Below are 16135 nucleotides of genomic sequence, written 5' to 3'. Positions count from 1 at the left end.
CCCAAAGTCTGTTATAGAATCTCATTAGCAAACACTGCAGGTGTGACGCCTGAGCAACATGTTCAAACGTTCACAGTCTGTGGCCAGTCCAACTTCTGCCTCAGTGCGCTCCTTGCTGATGCGTTCAGTGTTCGTCTCTAAAACAATGTTCGACCAGGATAGGCTCAGATATCACTGGCAGAACGGTGATGCCGTGGGGTCAAAGCCTTTGAAAACCTCCTTCAGAGAAGCATTGTCCTGCTCCGTGGTGGTGGTGGTGTCGCCAGGCTGGGCAGGGCTGTTCCCACCAAAAGGGCTGCCGGACCCGCTGGGCTTGCTGGCCTGTTTCACCATGCTGAAGAGCGAGGACACAGGCAGGTTGTGGACGCCCGCCGGGGCCTGCTCAGCACCACCAGGGGGGCCCTGTCCGGCCGTGGAGGAGACAGAGGCAGCAGGACCTCCGGGGGGCCCGGTGGAAGGCGAGGGTGCAGGCTTGGGCCTGGGCCGGTTATAGCTGTTGTATCGGTCAGTGGACTGCTCGCTGCTCTTCTCTGGCTCCGGCTGGTCCAGGGCAGACTTACGGACAAACAGGGGCTCCTTGGCCTTGGGCTTGGCTGGTGCCGCCTCACTGGGTTTGGGCTCTGTGGGGCCGCTGCTGGGGGTAGTGTTTGTGGCAGCACCAGGGCCCTCAAGTTTACCTGCACCAGGAGTCCGGGGATCATAAAGACTGATACCACTCAGCACACTGCTGCCACCAGCTACACCCGCTCCCCCTCCACGACCCACTCCACCTGCAGACAGTAGCCGAGGGTCGTAGGGGGCGATGGTGGGGGAGGAGGAGCCGGAGGTGGGTGGAGGGGCTGCCGGGGTGACCGTCAGAGGGGGGACAGGGGACTCTGAAGGCTGCTTCAGGACAGATTTCTGCGGCTGGAGCCGGGGGTCAGCGGGGGCTTTGCGGGACATTCGAGGATCGACGGGCTTGTCGACAGGGGTGGGAAACAAAGCAGGAGGCGCCGGCAACAAGGCCGGTGGAGGGACAAGGGGGAGAGAAGGGGATGACTGGGAGGGGCCGGATGAGGCGTTAACAGTCTTGAGGATGCGAGAGAGCAGTTCAAAGTCTGGGAGGGAGGAGGAGGGGGCTGGGGGTTCTAAGGAGGGAGGGGGGATGGGTGGGGTAGGGGGGAGGGCCGTATGGATTCGCTGCTGGCTGCGTGAGAGGCGGGGGTCCAAGGCTGAGACAGGGGGGATGCCTGGGGGAAGGGGGAGGAGGTCCTGTTTAGGGATTGGGATAGGGATGAGGTCCTCGGGGTTCCATGTCACTGTCTTAGCGTAGGGGGGCATGTGCAGGAGAATGTCCTTCTTGATGTGGCTGAACTGCCTCAGCTGGGAGCGTGGGTCCCTCAGGGCCATGCCCATAAGGGGGTCCAGGGGGATGGGCACAGGCTTATCCCTCAGAACCCTCTCCGTCTCCTCCTCCTCTGCAGGGGGAGCCGTGAGGGGCGGGGGCTTGTACACCAGGGGGGCGTCTGGTTTGGGGGTGAGGGTGGCGGTAGCGAGCCGTGCCAGGCGGGGGTCTGCAGGGGTGATGGTGGCCAAGGAGGGGTTGGGAGAGTCCAACGCCTGGGCAGAGTCTGTGGCCCGGGAGAGGCGGGGGTCGCGAGCCAGCCGGGGGTCCCCCTGACGGGAGTCCGCCGGTCGGATGGAGGGGTGCGCTGGGGAGCCTTTCTGGAGGCGGGGGTCGCTGGGAGGACCCTCAGGTTTGGGGGGCCCCTGGCTCTGCTGGCGGAGCGTCTTCAGGATGGATGTGACACTGCCGCCTCCATCCTCATCCTCACTGGAGTACCAGTTAGCTGAGTCACCTAGAAGATAAAGCAACAGGAATCAGTGACATAGTCAACCGTACTGACGGTCTGTAAGGTATAAAGTAGAACCACAACCACTGAAAACCAGGGGTGTGAACATTTAAACGTTAAAACTTTAAAACCTTAACATTAAGAAGAATGTTTCCCCCCCACAATTTTTTTTAAATCACAGTGCAGCTGGCTCGCCTGCTCTTTGCTAATGATGAGACTGAGTGTTCAGTCTTCGGTCTGTAGTGTGTAAAATTTCCTAGCCTATTTCATTGATGACAGGCCCTGCTTTACTGACTTTTGAAGATGTTACAAGCAAAGAAATTGCAAGATTCAGCATTCCATTGCGAGATACAGCTTTTGATTGCCGGTATAAAGGCCTAGTGCACGGTTCTGACGGTCTGCCTGGTGACTGACCCCTTATAGCCTTAGCCAAGGCCCTTTCAAGGGAATATGACTGCGATAGATATAACTTCATTGCCATTCCCTAGTGGCCATACAAAGGTAATAAGACTATCATTCTGCATTGATGTGGAATTGTATGATTTTTTGTATTGTTTTAATGGAAAACCGATTTAAAAAAAGCCATTTAAACGTAAAGCAAAATTGTCAATTTGTCACATCCCTAACGAAAACCACCTAAATCAGAGATCATCAACTAGATTTAGCCGTGGGCTGATTGTTTCTTGAGCGGATGGTCAGGTGGCCGGAACACAATTACAAATCATTTGTAGACTGCAAGAATACCAAACATATTTGACTAAAACATAATAATTTCAAACCTTGATAACATTTGTATACGATCACATGTATCTCTATTATGCGTGGGAATACTTGGGAACATACAGTTGAAGTCGGAAGTTTACATACAGCGATGGAAAAAAGTATTTGATCCCCTGCTGATTTTGTACGTTTGCCCACTGACAAAGAAATGATCAGTCTATCATTTTAATGGTAGGTTTATTTGAACAGTGAGAGACAGAATAACAACAAAACAATCCAGAAAAACGCATGTCAAAAATGTTATAAATTGATTTGCATTTTAATGAGGGAAATAAGTATTTGACCCCTCTGCAAAACATGACTTAGTACTTGGTGGCAAAACCCTTGTTGGCAATCACAGAGGTCAGACGTTTCTTGTAGTTGGCCCCCAGGTTTGCACACATCACAGGAGGGATTTTGTCCCACTACTCTTTGCAGATCTTCTCCAAGTCATTAAGGTTTCGCTGCTGACATTGGCAGTCCCTCCTCCCTCCTGTCCCTCCTCCAGTCCCTCCTGCAGCAAAGCACCCCCACAACATGATGCTGCCACCCCCGTGCTTCATGGTTGAGATGGTGTTCTTCGGCTTGCAAGCGCCCCCCTTTTTCCTCCAAACATAATGATGGTCATTATGGTCAAACAGCTCAATTTTTGTTTCATCAGACCAGAGGACATTTCTCCAAAAAGTACGAACTTTGTCCCCATGTGCAGTTGCAAACCGTAGTCTGGCTTTTTTATGCCGCTTTTGGAGCAGTGGCTTCTTCCTTGCTGAGTGGCCTGTCAGGTTATGTCGATATAGGACTCATTTTACTGTGGATATAGATACGTTTGCACCTGTTTCTTCCAGCATCTTCACACGGTCCTTTGCTGTTGTTCTGGGATTGATTTGCACTTTTCGCACCAAAGTACGTTCATCTCTAGGAGACAGAACGCGTCTCCTTCCTGAGCGGTATGATGGCTGCGTGGTCCCATGGTGTTTATACTTGCGTACTATTGTTTGTACAGATGAACGTGATACCTTCAGGCATTGCTCCCAAGGATGAACCAGACTTGTGGAGGCCTACAATTTTTTTCTCTGAGGTCTTGGCTGATTTCTTTTGATTTTCCCATGATGTCATAAATACATCCACAGGTACACCTCCAATTGACTCACCTCCAATTGCCTATCAGAAGCTTCTAAAGCCATTACATAATTTTCTGGAATTTTCCAAGCTGATTAAAGGCACAGTCAACTTAGTGTATGTAAACTTCTGACCCACTGGAATTGTGATACAGTGAACTATAAGTGAAATAATCTGTCTGTAAACAATTGTTGGAAAAATTACGTGTGTCATGCACAAAGTAGATGTCCTAACCGACTTGCCAAAACTATAGTTTGTTAACAAGAAATTTGTGGAGTGGTTGAAAAACGAGTTTTAATGACTCCAATCTAAGTATATGTAAATTTACGACTTCACACGGTATATCCAAAATTAAAATAATTTGTAGCTGATTTCCTAGTGTTTTTAGTCTTTTATCTCAGAAAACTTATGGGGCCCAATAAAACTTTGGCCCACGGGCCACCAGTTGGGGAATCCTGACCTAAATCAATGTCAGAGCCCAACATAATTAGTAGTCTCACACACCAACAGCTCCACCTAGCGACGGAGTGGAGTAGAGGCCCATCGGAGTCACTAATCCGATCCATGGGAGTGTATTACACAACCAGAGCCCAGAGGATGTTGACTCTGCTGAGGGTTACAAGTGAGGGTCAGCGGTGTCATACAGACATTTCCTGCCTCCTCAGGACACATATACATTTCTAACAAAACAAAAGGCCACAGGAACACTGTACATTTTCCAAATTTACGCAAGCACTTTGAGGCTAAAACCGTACGACTTGTTAATAATACCATTAGCTTTATATACGTTCCAAATGGCACCCTATTCCCTTTATAGAGCACACTTTAGACCATGGTGCAGCCAGGGATGTAGCCAGGGTTTACACAGCATATGCACTCGACTCAACCTACTTTATGTGCTCTACGTAGCCTATACGGGTGAGTGCGACCTAGAGCAAGTATTTATATGGTGTCTGTATTAATATAGCATAGTCCTGCAGTGTTTGCACTGCCAATGCACTGTTTATACGGTGTCAGTGGGAATTGTTTGTTTTGTCTATGGAGAATTGAGATGAAGTCATGCCAGGTTAACCAGGCCCAGTAGAAGTACTTATGTTTTTGTCTGTGCTGGCTTGCCATTATATTAGTGTCTAAGCATAATAGTCATCAATACAGTGTCTTAAGCATGGGCAATAATGTTTTCGGACCAATTTGTTCATCAAAAGCAATTTGCAGGCCAGAAAAAGGATAGTTATTTGAAAACGTATAGGTCTATTATAATTTGACATACACTATATATACAAAAGTATGTGGACACCGATTCCAATTAGTGGATTCGGCTATTTCAGCCACACCAGTTGCTGACAGTAGGGCTGGGCGATATGGCCAAAATCTCATATCCCGATATAGCTCATTTCATATCCCAAGAACGATACATATCACGATATATACATTTTCTGTCAATTCAATTAATAAATAGTTTATATAAAATGACCACACGTAAAGGCCTATTTCTTATTACATTTTGAATTATACTCAACAAATAAAAGGCATTTGCATTTGGTACCTTGGGTCGAGTGTTGAGCACCAACTCACGAAACCCCCGTTTCTCAACTGTGTAAATTGGGGCCATATCTTTGCAGATGTAAGTTGTAACGGCAGCTGTTATCTCCTTCCATCTTCGTGATTCTTTGCCATATGGTGTGCTGTGGGAAAAAGCCTCTTGCAACGTCTGAGTCTGTGGTTTGTTTTGAGCACTCGACTCTACTTTTTTGGGTCTCATCCGTAGACTCTCTCTGTACTGTTTCACATGATTCTTCCGTTGGTGGTAAAAGAGGTTAGTGGTGTTTGAGCCTGTTGTCGGGACCGGCCACGTCCATGCGACCGAAGTAGCCCCTCATAGGTACGGTCTCCGTTCTCTGTGTCACATTCACTCTCCTCCATGTTTGTTTGTATTGCAAATTTCCTTCTACACGCAAAGCAACGTCCAATTGACGAAAAATATTGCCGTAAAGAGTGTGATTTGCGACACAACGAAATAAACGATAGAGCATAATATGAAACGATAGACATTTTTCTATCGTCACACGATATATATCGTCATATCACCCATAATGCCCAGCCCTAGCTGACAGGTGTATAAATACAGAGCACACAGCCAAGCAATCTCCATAGACAAACATTGACAGTAGAATGGCCTTACTGAAGAGCTTCTTCTTACTGAAGAGACTTTCAACATGGCATCGTCACAGGATGCCACCTTTCCTACAAGTCAGTTCGTCAAATTTCTGACCTGCACTGGTCAACTGTAAGTGCTGTTATTGTGAAGTGGAAACGTCTAGGAGCAACAACGGCTCAGCCGTGAAGTGGTAGGCCACACAAGCTCACAGAACGGAACCGCCGAGTTCACTACCAAGTTCCAAACTGCCTCTGGAAGCAACATCAGCACAAGAACTGTTCGTTGGGAGCTACATGAAAGGAGATTCCATGGCCAAGCAGCCGTACACAAGCCTAAGATCACTATATGCAATGCCAAGTGTCGGCTGGAATGTTTAAAGCTTGCCGCCATTGGACTCTGGAGCAGTGGAAATGCATTCTCTGGAGTGATGAATCACGCTTCACCATCTGGCAGTCCGATGGACAAATCTGGGTTTGACGGATGCCAGGCAGGAGAACGCTGCCTGCCCCAATACATAGTGCCAACTGTACAGTTTTGGCAACAGTTGGGGGAGGCCCTTTCCTGTTTAACCATGACAATGCCCCCTTGCACAAAGTGAGGTCTATATAGAAATGGTTTGTCGAGATCGGTGTGGAAGAACTTGACTGGCCTGCACAGAGCCCTGACCTCAACCCCATCGAACACCTTTTGGATAAATTGGAACACCAACTGCGAGCAAGGCCTAATCGCCCAATATCAGTGTCCGACCTCACTAATGCTCTTGTGGCTTAATGGAAGCAAGTCCCGCAGCAATGTTCCAACATCTAGTGGAAAGCCTTCCCAGAAGAGTGGAGGCTGTTGTAGCACCAAAGAGGGTACAAACTCCATATTAATGCCCATGATGACCCTGGGGGGGGTCTACTAAGCTAACATGTGAAATTGTTTTAAAATGGTCATACCAAGGATCATTTAGATATGTGATTTTGAATTTTAGGATAACAAAAATATTGAACGCATGTTGCCCACCCCTGGTCTACAGTCTGTCTGTGTGTATGTGTGTGTATATATATATATATATATATATATATATATATGTATGTATATATATAGAGCGTACCTTCCGCGTCCCTCTCTCCTACCCCCTTGGCAAGTCTGGCCCTCTCCTCGTCCTCCTGCTGTTTCTGCTGAATTCTCATGAACAGCATGCGTTGGGCCGGCGGCAGAAAGTCAGGCACTCCCATCCCCGCCTGCTGATTGGCCGAGCCTCCGTTTGCGGGGACGTCGGTGCCTCCCACGGAGCTCTGGTTTCCTCCCGATCCTCTTGCTTCTTTCACGTCCATCCCTCCAAAGCCCTGGAAGTGATCACCTGAAAGGTACAGGAGGAAGGTTGACAACTACAATACAGAACACTCTCAGAGACACATAACAGCACAGGTTTAGATTCAATCTGAAATGATATTGGAGGAGCCAACATTAGTCTCTGATGCGAACAGTGATTGTATGCTTCGTTCATGATGTGATACGATATCAGCTCAGCTCACCTTCCTCCACCACCCCGTCCATATTCATGTCTTGCTGCTGGTTGAAGAAGTTATCAAAGAAGTTACCCCCTGGAGGAGGTCCGGGGGGCATCATAGGCCCCCCTTCTGGGCCAAAGCCTGGCATCATGGGGGGTCCTCCAGGGCCCATGGGTGGGGGAGGACCCATGGACATGTCTGGGGGCATCATGCCAGGTGGAGGGAACCGAGGCGGAGGCCCACCAGGCCCACCGGGGTGCCCTTGGGGGCCAGTGGCGCCAGCTTGGCCTGTGGCAGTTCCTGGGGTCTGACCTCTGCAGAGAGAAAGATCGTTGAGTTATACCATGTTCCTAGCGCATACTCAAACTATAAAAGCCACATAAATAGGTTTGGATGGATGTGAAAAGCTCACCTGTGATTAGCTAGTTTCTGAGCTAGCTGTCCCGTGGGCTGCACCTTGATCTCAAACAACGAGGGGATCTTCTTCCCTCCATTGCCAGGACAGGGGGGTGGGGGGCCCATGGATGGGGGTGCGGGACCATTGGGGTTGGGAGGTCCCTGGTAGGGGCAACTGTCTGGGTAGGCGGGAATGGGACCAGGACAGGGACCGGGCCCTTGGTTAGGCCCTGGGCCGGGGAGGCCGTTGGGGGACATGGGGCCCTGTGGTGGTCCAGGAGATCCAAAGTCCCCAGGGCCAGAGTTGTCGGGTGGCCCTGGTCTGGGCGGTGTCGGGAGCAGGCCCACCCCAGGAGGAGGCTTGGGAAGGGGGTTGATCCCCTGCTTCTTTAGCTCCTCCACCTCCTTCTCATCCTCAGCTCCAGCCTCGGCATCCTCCGCCAGCATCTACAAACATGAGGTGAAAAGGTGGTCAAAAGGGGTTAACAAACTAACACAGAGGAGAGTGAGTTAAAGAAACAGAGAGAATTGGTGTCTAAATCCACTTGAGGATGGCTCACCTTGTTTAGCAGGTCTTGGGTGTCGTCGGTGAGAGGCTCGTGGGAGAACATGCATTCGTCTCCATTCACACAGCTCCCGGTGGTGTGGAACAGCTTGCAGGGGAAATCACGTGCTGGGGAGTTAAGGAACTATGGAAGGCCTGGATGGACTGAACTCACTCAAAGACTGTCTCGGGGGTAGCACTGATATAGGCTATACTAAACTTGACAACTAGTATGGCCGTTCTAGCTATGCTAGCTGGAAACACACACTGAAGGAAATATAGGAAATGTCCTATCTGATAAAAAGTGGACTGCAGGTAAAGGATATCATGCATGTAGGGGCAGTTTTCAGCCCGCGCGCAGAACCCGGTGATGTAGAACTTGCAGAGTTCTTTCTTCTTGGGCAGCTCAATGTCGTGGCTGAAGTTGCAGTGTTCCCCCTGGAAAGTTGGCAAAGCGTTAAAACAATAAAAATCACGTTCGGACAAGATTTTAAAAAGCAGTTGACGGTAACATATGTCAGAAGAAGAATGATTTGACATTCTATTGAGAATGCCTGGCAAGAACATTATCTCTGCTCAAATTCCATGATTTCCTTCTTACCCAAGTACAGCGGCCCTCCATGTAGTACTTGCAGATGGCTTTCCCTTTCTTGTCTTGGTGCTTGTCCCCCTGGTGCTTGTTGTGCTGGCCTCCTCCTCCATCCTGCACCACAACACAAGCAAACAAGCATTACCAGTTTCAGAGTGTTATCAGAAACTTGTACAGGTTGAGTATTCATTCAGATGAGCGAGCAGGTCTGTAAGGTGTTGTAGTTGGTTTTATTCTCACCCCCATGTCCCCATTGTCTCCATTGTTGTCCTCATCGTGACCCTGGTCTCCGCCCCCTCGGCCTCTCCCCCGGTTCCTCCCTCGGCCTCCCCGGTTCATACCACGCCCCTGTTTCCCCCGGCCCCGCCCCCGCCCACCTTTACCACCTGGTTGGAGCAGAGAGAGAGACACTTCATCAGTGGGCTACAATGGAACAAGACAGGCAACCATTTTGGATTGGGTGCGAAGCATGTTTACTTAGGAAGGACATCAGAACAGCTAACCTAGCATGTCTGTATTACAGTAGCATGACTAAGTATTGTGTAGTGTGAATAATAGTGGTAATCCTTCACATTCTGACAGCCAACTCACCCCTTCCACGGTCTTTGGACTTCCTGTACTGAGAGTATTCATCATAGTCATCTTCACCCATATGGTCATAGTCATCATCTCCATACTAGAACACAACATCAACTGGATGAGGAACAATTCAGAAACAAAACAATATACTTTCCCAAAACAATATAATTTAGCAAGCACACCAGTATCATTGATAAACAATGTGAAATGATCTGTGCATCTGGGGCCAGAGGATGACCGTCTTTGACTCACCTCCATCTCGTCTCCTCCTCCTCCTCCTCCATACATCATCCCTTCTCCGTCCTCATTGTCTCCGCCCATCTTGCCCCCTCGTCCCCGACCCCTGCTCCCTCCTCTTCCTCTACCTCCACGCCCTCCTCCTCTCATGCCTCCTCTACCTCTCTGGTTCTTCATACGACCTTTACCTCCTGTGGAGAAAGAAAAAGAAACACTGTCAGCACCTTGTCAGCATCTCCACGGCACGCGGGGACATGCAAGCAAACTAGTAAGGGTCGTTCAATTCACCTCTGACCCCATTTTTTCTACCTCTGCCCCCGCGACAGTTGCCCCTTCCACCTCCATCGCCGCTGCCTCCCTCCTTGGCCTTGCGATACTGGTTGAGCTCCTTGGTGAAGTCATCGTAGTCTTCATCGCCCATCTCCTCATCCTCCTCTCCCTCGTAGTTCTCTTCTTCATAATCGCCGTAGCCCCCGTAGCTTTGCTTGTCCATCTTTACGTAGCTGCCCTTCTTAGGCATGGGGCCCCCGTGGCCAGAGGACGGGGCTGGTGGGTAACCTCCAAGGGACTGGGTAGGAAACAAAATCATTGTTAGACCACTGTAATTACATGGTGACAAACAGACTAGCAACTTTGCAGCAAGTATCATGTGATTTAGAGTGCCGCCATGGGGTAACTTACAGAAGGGGGGTACGTAGGGCTATAGTCCCGATACTTCCTCTTCTCACTTGGGCTGTAGTCAGAGTCGTCGCTAAAGTCTGAGTGGTCATCACTGGAGGAGGCATGACGCTGTAACACCACACACAACACAGAAAGAGAGATAGGTTGAGTGACAAAGTACGAAGAAACATTTAGACTAAACAGTAAGAAAGCAATAACATCCCTGTTCTGAAGGGTCTGTATAGGACGATGAAAGCCAGAGCTGAGCTGGATGTGAAACACACACACACGCTATCTTACTTTGTGCTTGGATTTGCGTCTCTTCTTGGCTCTCCTCTTCTCCTTCTCCCGCTCCCTCTCTTTTTTCCTCTTCCTCTTGTGGCGGCGGGCCTTCTCGTCGTCCTTCTCGTCGCCGCTGGCGTGGCGCTCTTTGCTACGGTGAATTTTCTCTGGGGGGGCCGCCTCTGCTGCTGTTGCTTCTTCACCTTCACCTCCATCTTCTCCTCCTCCCCCGGTGCTGGGCTCCTCTGCCACCTCCACCTCTCCACCATCATCCTCCAGCTCCCCCTCTTCCAGCTCACCATCCTCACGTCTGTGACAAACAGAGAACAGATAGACAGGACATCAAAATGCTGTTCAAGCCAGACTCCGGTCTCAAACGCGTAGTTCATGTTTGGACTCCCAGTATGGGACAGGTGGATGGTTCCTGGGTGGTGAACATTACATTCCTAGACACCACCACCAGACCATAATAATAAGGGATCAAAGCTTTTTGTCTGGGGAAAGGTAAAGTGGAATAAAATGGCATTAACAACTGAGTGCTAGGTTGGGAATATGGATCATTCCTTTTTCATGGTTGAGGTAACATTGCAAAATTCAGGTGTACCCGTTCTACATTGATGACTTGTATACCCCGAGGGAGTCACTTCCCTCATGTTCTAACGTGAAGAATTTAATTTGTGGGTTTCAGTCACTAATTACGGCGTTTCCTTGTGCATTTCTGTACGTTTGTCTTGACAGTGGAGATAATGCGGTTATCCTCAGGGCCAATCAGCTGTTGTTATCCTATGATAATGTCTGAGAACTCCGTTTCTCTGAACTCGTCAAACGTTAATCACACCACCGTTCACCCACAAACCATGACACAACGTAGGCTGCTCTGCTGGAACATTCTGATGAGTTATGAGTGTTTGGGTGACTGGGTTGACAGTTGGCTGTTATTGTGGGTGACATAAAGGACCTAGTGTCTGCTGAGAGTCAGAGGGCCAGATCATGTTTTTCTTAGATTGAACACATAGGCCTACTGACTGTATGCTGGAGATAGGACTGCTAGGGTGTAAAGGCTGTGTGTTATATGTGTCAAAACAAGCTGAGTTATCGTGAGGAGGACAGGGATAAGGTGGGTGTGGTCTGTGGTCTGTGGTAAACAAATTATATGGCAGTTAATATATGGGACAGCAATCAGTAACAGCAAGTTTCTCTGCATTTTGCTATAGGTATGACATTTCCATGTGTGTGTAATGTGTACACTTTGAGCTTCACTGTTTTGTCTCTTTGGACTGGGAAAAGTTGAGAGTGATGCAACTATGATGATGCAACTGGTGGGGAGGGGGATTCAGTACTGCTGGACATGCAGAATCCGTTGGCCTTCAATATACAGGGTGGATTCAACATCAACATTCATTTCAAGGACATTTTGAAAGCAATAGGCCCATCACTAAATCGAGCTAGTCATTCCTGTGCGGGGAGATCAAAGTGTTTACATAACAAAAATGATCTTAAACAGTCTGCTATTTATCAGTGAAGATCAGTCAATTTCATCTGTCAACAGTCCTCAACAGCATGCAATATGCTTGCTTAGAAGATGAAAATATTTAACCACCAACCAATACAAATCTCAAACATTACACAGGAAACTGCAATGGTTAAAACTGTATTAAAACTGGAATAGCTGGGCCTAAATGTGGCTAGAGAACACAGACAAGAAATTAGAAACAGATACCTTTTCCCCCTGCCAGCTTTCAAGGTGTAGTTCCACAGAGGCGCGCCATTACATGATTTACTGAAATACACTGGCGTGACAATAAGGCATGTGTGGTGGTGGTGATTTGTATTTTTTATTTATTTAACTAGGAAAGTCAGTTAAAAACAATTTTGTATTTACAATGACGGCATACCTCGGCCAAACCCTAACGACACTGGGCCAATTGTGCGCCGCCCTGAGGGTGATAAGTAGGATATAACCACTATGTCCATTTGAAGCGTCACTATAGCCAGAGTCCAGCCTACAGAGTGAAGGGATATTTGCTGACCCTGATCAGAGCAGGCTTGAGTAACAGTCTCGCTTTAAGTGTCTGGTATAGCCTAACTTCAAAATGGTACAGGTTAGGCCTTTATTTGATTATTCAAATACAGATTAGAATTCTGACTTTTGGCCAAAGTACACAGAAATGGTTTTGGTAGTAAAACAATGAGTTTGATGTAGGCTATAGAATAGACTATACTCTGAGCACACAGACCCAATCTGTGGACATAGGCCTATAGGCCAATTGACACAAATAAATGTTGACTGATCTCTCTTTATACTCACACCAACACAGTCCACACCACATCCTCAACATACTAACTTCCTATGTAGGACATGACTTTCCTCCTGGGCCTGAGGGTTGCTGGGTTTTACTAAAGTCTCCTGCTCCTCCTTACGTTTAGTTATCCTAAGTTTACTCTCAGCCAGAGGGACCAGATATAGATCTAGTCACTCTTAAATAAACCAAATTCATCTAAAACTGCAAGTTGATACATTTTTTCCTTCATTGTCAATGGCATGGTATTACCACCTGGCATAAAACAATGGAGTCAACATAATTTAACTCAGCACAGCCAACCCTTGAATCAAGATCACTCATGTCCTTCAAGAGGCACAATGAGGCCATTCTTGATGAGCGCAGAACTTTGCATTGCTGGGGGTTCTATGGACTGACATGGGCACGTACACAGAACAAAGGCTCTACTGACATAGCTCTGACTCCTTGCCCCTTTCTCTAGTGGGGTGCCAGGTTCAAGTATTCAGGATTCTGCGGACAAGCAAAACGCTTCATCATGATATTGCTTAGTTCAGATGCCAGTCAAGCCAACCTATACAGAGGTGTGCCACTCCCATTGGCTGGGATTATGCCAAACCATTTCGCTGTGTAAAGAGACGTTAGGGTCTAGCCAAACCTAGACTTACCTAAACCTAGACAAACCTAAACTTACTCTTATAACATTATGTAGTAGCCTATTTCAAACTGAGGTTACAGGTGTTTTGGTTTATTAACATTACGGTAATAAAGAGTTGTATATAAAAATTATATTGTCAGGCTGGTTAGATGTCCTGACAAATGTGTTAAATGGCAAATGCAAAACACCTGTCAACAGCTTCCTCTGGGTTTAATAGCCCACATCAAAGACTTTGCAAAAAAAAGGATGCATCACTCCAATAACAACAGAGGGGTCAGGAAATGATAGCACTCACTACTGCCAATTAGATAAGGCTCTAGTCTACTCTACGCCAAGAAACTATGAACAGAAAAAAAGTTACACTTGAATCCAAAAATATAGCCTAATAAAAATAAATAATACGCAATCTAAGGATAATCACACTTCAAACAAGACAACCTTTACAGTTGCTATAAAGTTGTGTGCGTGCACAGGACACACCCTATGTAGTTCCAAAAGCATAAACTGAGTTAATGCTGAAAGTACTAGGTACAATCAGTCATGTAAACTTACATTTTCACTTAAAAATACATTTTACAATACTTTTCATGCATCATCACAACAAGATTACAGCTTAATTAAAAAGGTCAAAAATTTCCCTAATAATCAATTAAACTACAAACAATGGGCCTTAATCAAAATGATGGGAAGTACTTACTGTGAGAGGTTTTCTTCACATTCTGCACTCAAAAGCACTGGTATGACCATTTCCCCCACCCCAAAAGTTTTTGGAACATAATAGTGGTCTTCCCACTTTATTATTAGGGTTTGTGGAAATGGTATAACTTGGGTTGTTGGGGGGGACAGACAGGGAAATCAGGTAACATTTGTGGTTTACTTGACGTTTTAGACATCTGAAATGCTTTGCAAACGTTCAACACAGTGCTGGGATTTGGTGGGTGTTTGGGATAACAAGTAATATAGTAATATAGCAGTCTGACCTGAGAAGAAACTTTATAGGGGCACGAAATTAGGCAATTTTCCTGAACTTGCAAAGGAAGAAAATGTTAAATCCATTAATGTACAGATCTAGTAATAACTTTTGTTTTGTTTTAAATGGTTGGCACAAACATTAAAGTGGATGAGCATGCTAAAACAATTGTGCAATCACGTTTGTTACATTTTTGCTGAGTAGTTAGTATGATCAATTTCACGCCATGGAAATGTATCAATTTGTTAATTGTTAGTGATTAAACGTTATATCAATCCCTAGCTAGTTGGCTTAGTTAACATTAACCCGTGGACCAATAGCGAACTTCATAGGTAGCTAACGTTAACTAATCGAATCAATTCATTTTATTCGCCGATTTAAGAGGGCTCTGTCTATATATAGGGTGACAAGTGAACAGCTGCATCAATTCCAATGACAAAATGCTTTCAACACAACTATCTAGTTGCTAAAAAAAAAAAAAGACAGGCCCAATGGCGGCCTTTGCTTACTAGCTAGATTGGTCTGGCAAGCTAGCTAGCAAAAAATGAACTGAGTAGTTAGCGTAACTAGTTAGCCACTTCGTTACTTAGCATGAGTGCTAATAAAGGAAATACCTCCAATGTCCAACAACTGGCTATTAATCCATTGCAATCAAGTCTTTGTCTGACCTGAGAAACCTAGAATGTAATGATTAATTATGAAACTGTTAAAATTCGCCCTATTGGCTTGGCGGATAGTTAGCAAACTGGCTTTTTTTCCACGGAGGGCAGCTAGCTAGCGAGTTGGAACGTTAGCTAGCTCTGTCTTTGCGATGCAATTTTGCAAAGCTTTTGTGTTCAAAAACGTCTTGGACATATAGCTAATTTGAAATCTATTCAGAAATACATTTTTGCTAGTTAAGTTGATGGTGGACAATTAACAAGCAAAAATATTTTTTCTTCATTCACTCTACTTTGGTGGGGATGCAACTTTGATGGATTATTTGAACTGATGGTCTTTTTTCTTCATAAAATAACTCCTTGAAATACTTATTCAAACTGAACAGATCCCAGGTTCATATTTGACCTTCCAGTTTGCGCTGAGCAACGTTTCAAGATGGCGTTCGTTACCTCTGTACTTGTTCCCCAGAAAAAGGCGAGTTTAATCCCTTTGAAAGAAAAAAAGGAAAAAGAAACCCGGGCTTTTTATACCTAAAAAGCACAGGACAAATAAATAGTTTGATAGAAATATGATTGTAGAATTACTCGACCTTTCGTCAGTGAGAAGACTGTGTTCGTGGTTGGTTGTTGTTGGGGAGTTTGGATGGACAGTCATGCTTTCCACAGCCATTTCCTCTAGCTACATTTAGGTGCAAAAAAAATTACAACTCTACTGGCTTATGCGTCACTTAACTTGGATCTACAGTACTTGTTAATGGTTTAAGGAAGAGTTTCAGTTCATAGTAGTCAATTCCCCACTAACAGTTGTTAGAGAAATAGGTTGAAATTGTGTCCTGAGATTCTCCGTCCTACAGTTGCGCTGTAAAATGAAACTCATCCACTTAAAATGGCTGACTGTCTCCTCCAAAGAGAAGGGGC

General features: G+C 46.5%; 1 protein-coding gene across 1 annotated transcript; it reads right to left on the bottom strand.

Moving 5' to 3' along the window:
* LOC120028850 (zinc finger CCCH domain-containing protein 4-like) lies at positions 1-16099 on the bottom strand. Its single transcript, XM_038974099.1, has 14 exons — positions 15808-16099; positions 10670-10961; positions 10391-10498; positions 9998-10277; positions 9725-9849; positions 9485-9569; positions 9134-9270; positions 8906-9007; positions 8631-8742; positions 8321-8430; positions 7777-8207; positions 7389-7678; positions 6965-7213; positions 1-1838 (listed from the first exon to the last, which is right to left on the bottom strand). The coding sequence occupies exons 1-14, from the start codon at positions 15885-15887 to the stop codon at positions 172-174; spliced, it is 4068 nt and encodes a 1355-aa protein (XP_038830027.1). The 5' UTR covers positions 15888-16099; the 3' UTR covers positions 1-171.
* Between the last annotated feature and the right edge of the window lie 36 nt (positions 16100-16135).

Source organism: Salvelinus namaycush, chromosome 34, assembly GCF_016432855.1.
Source record: "Salvelinus namaycush isolate Seneca chromosome 34, SaNama_1.0, whole genome shotgun sequence".
NCBI classification, from domain to species: Eukaryota; Metazoa; Chordata; class Actinopteri; order Salmoniformes; family Salmonidae; genus Salvelinus; species Salvelinus namaycush.
This window is presented reverse-complemented; position numbering and strand designations above follow the sequence as displayed.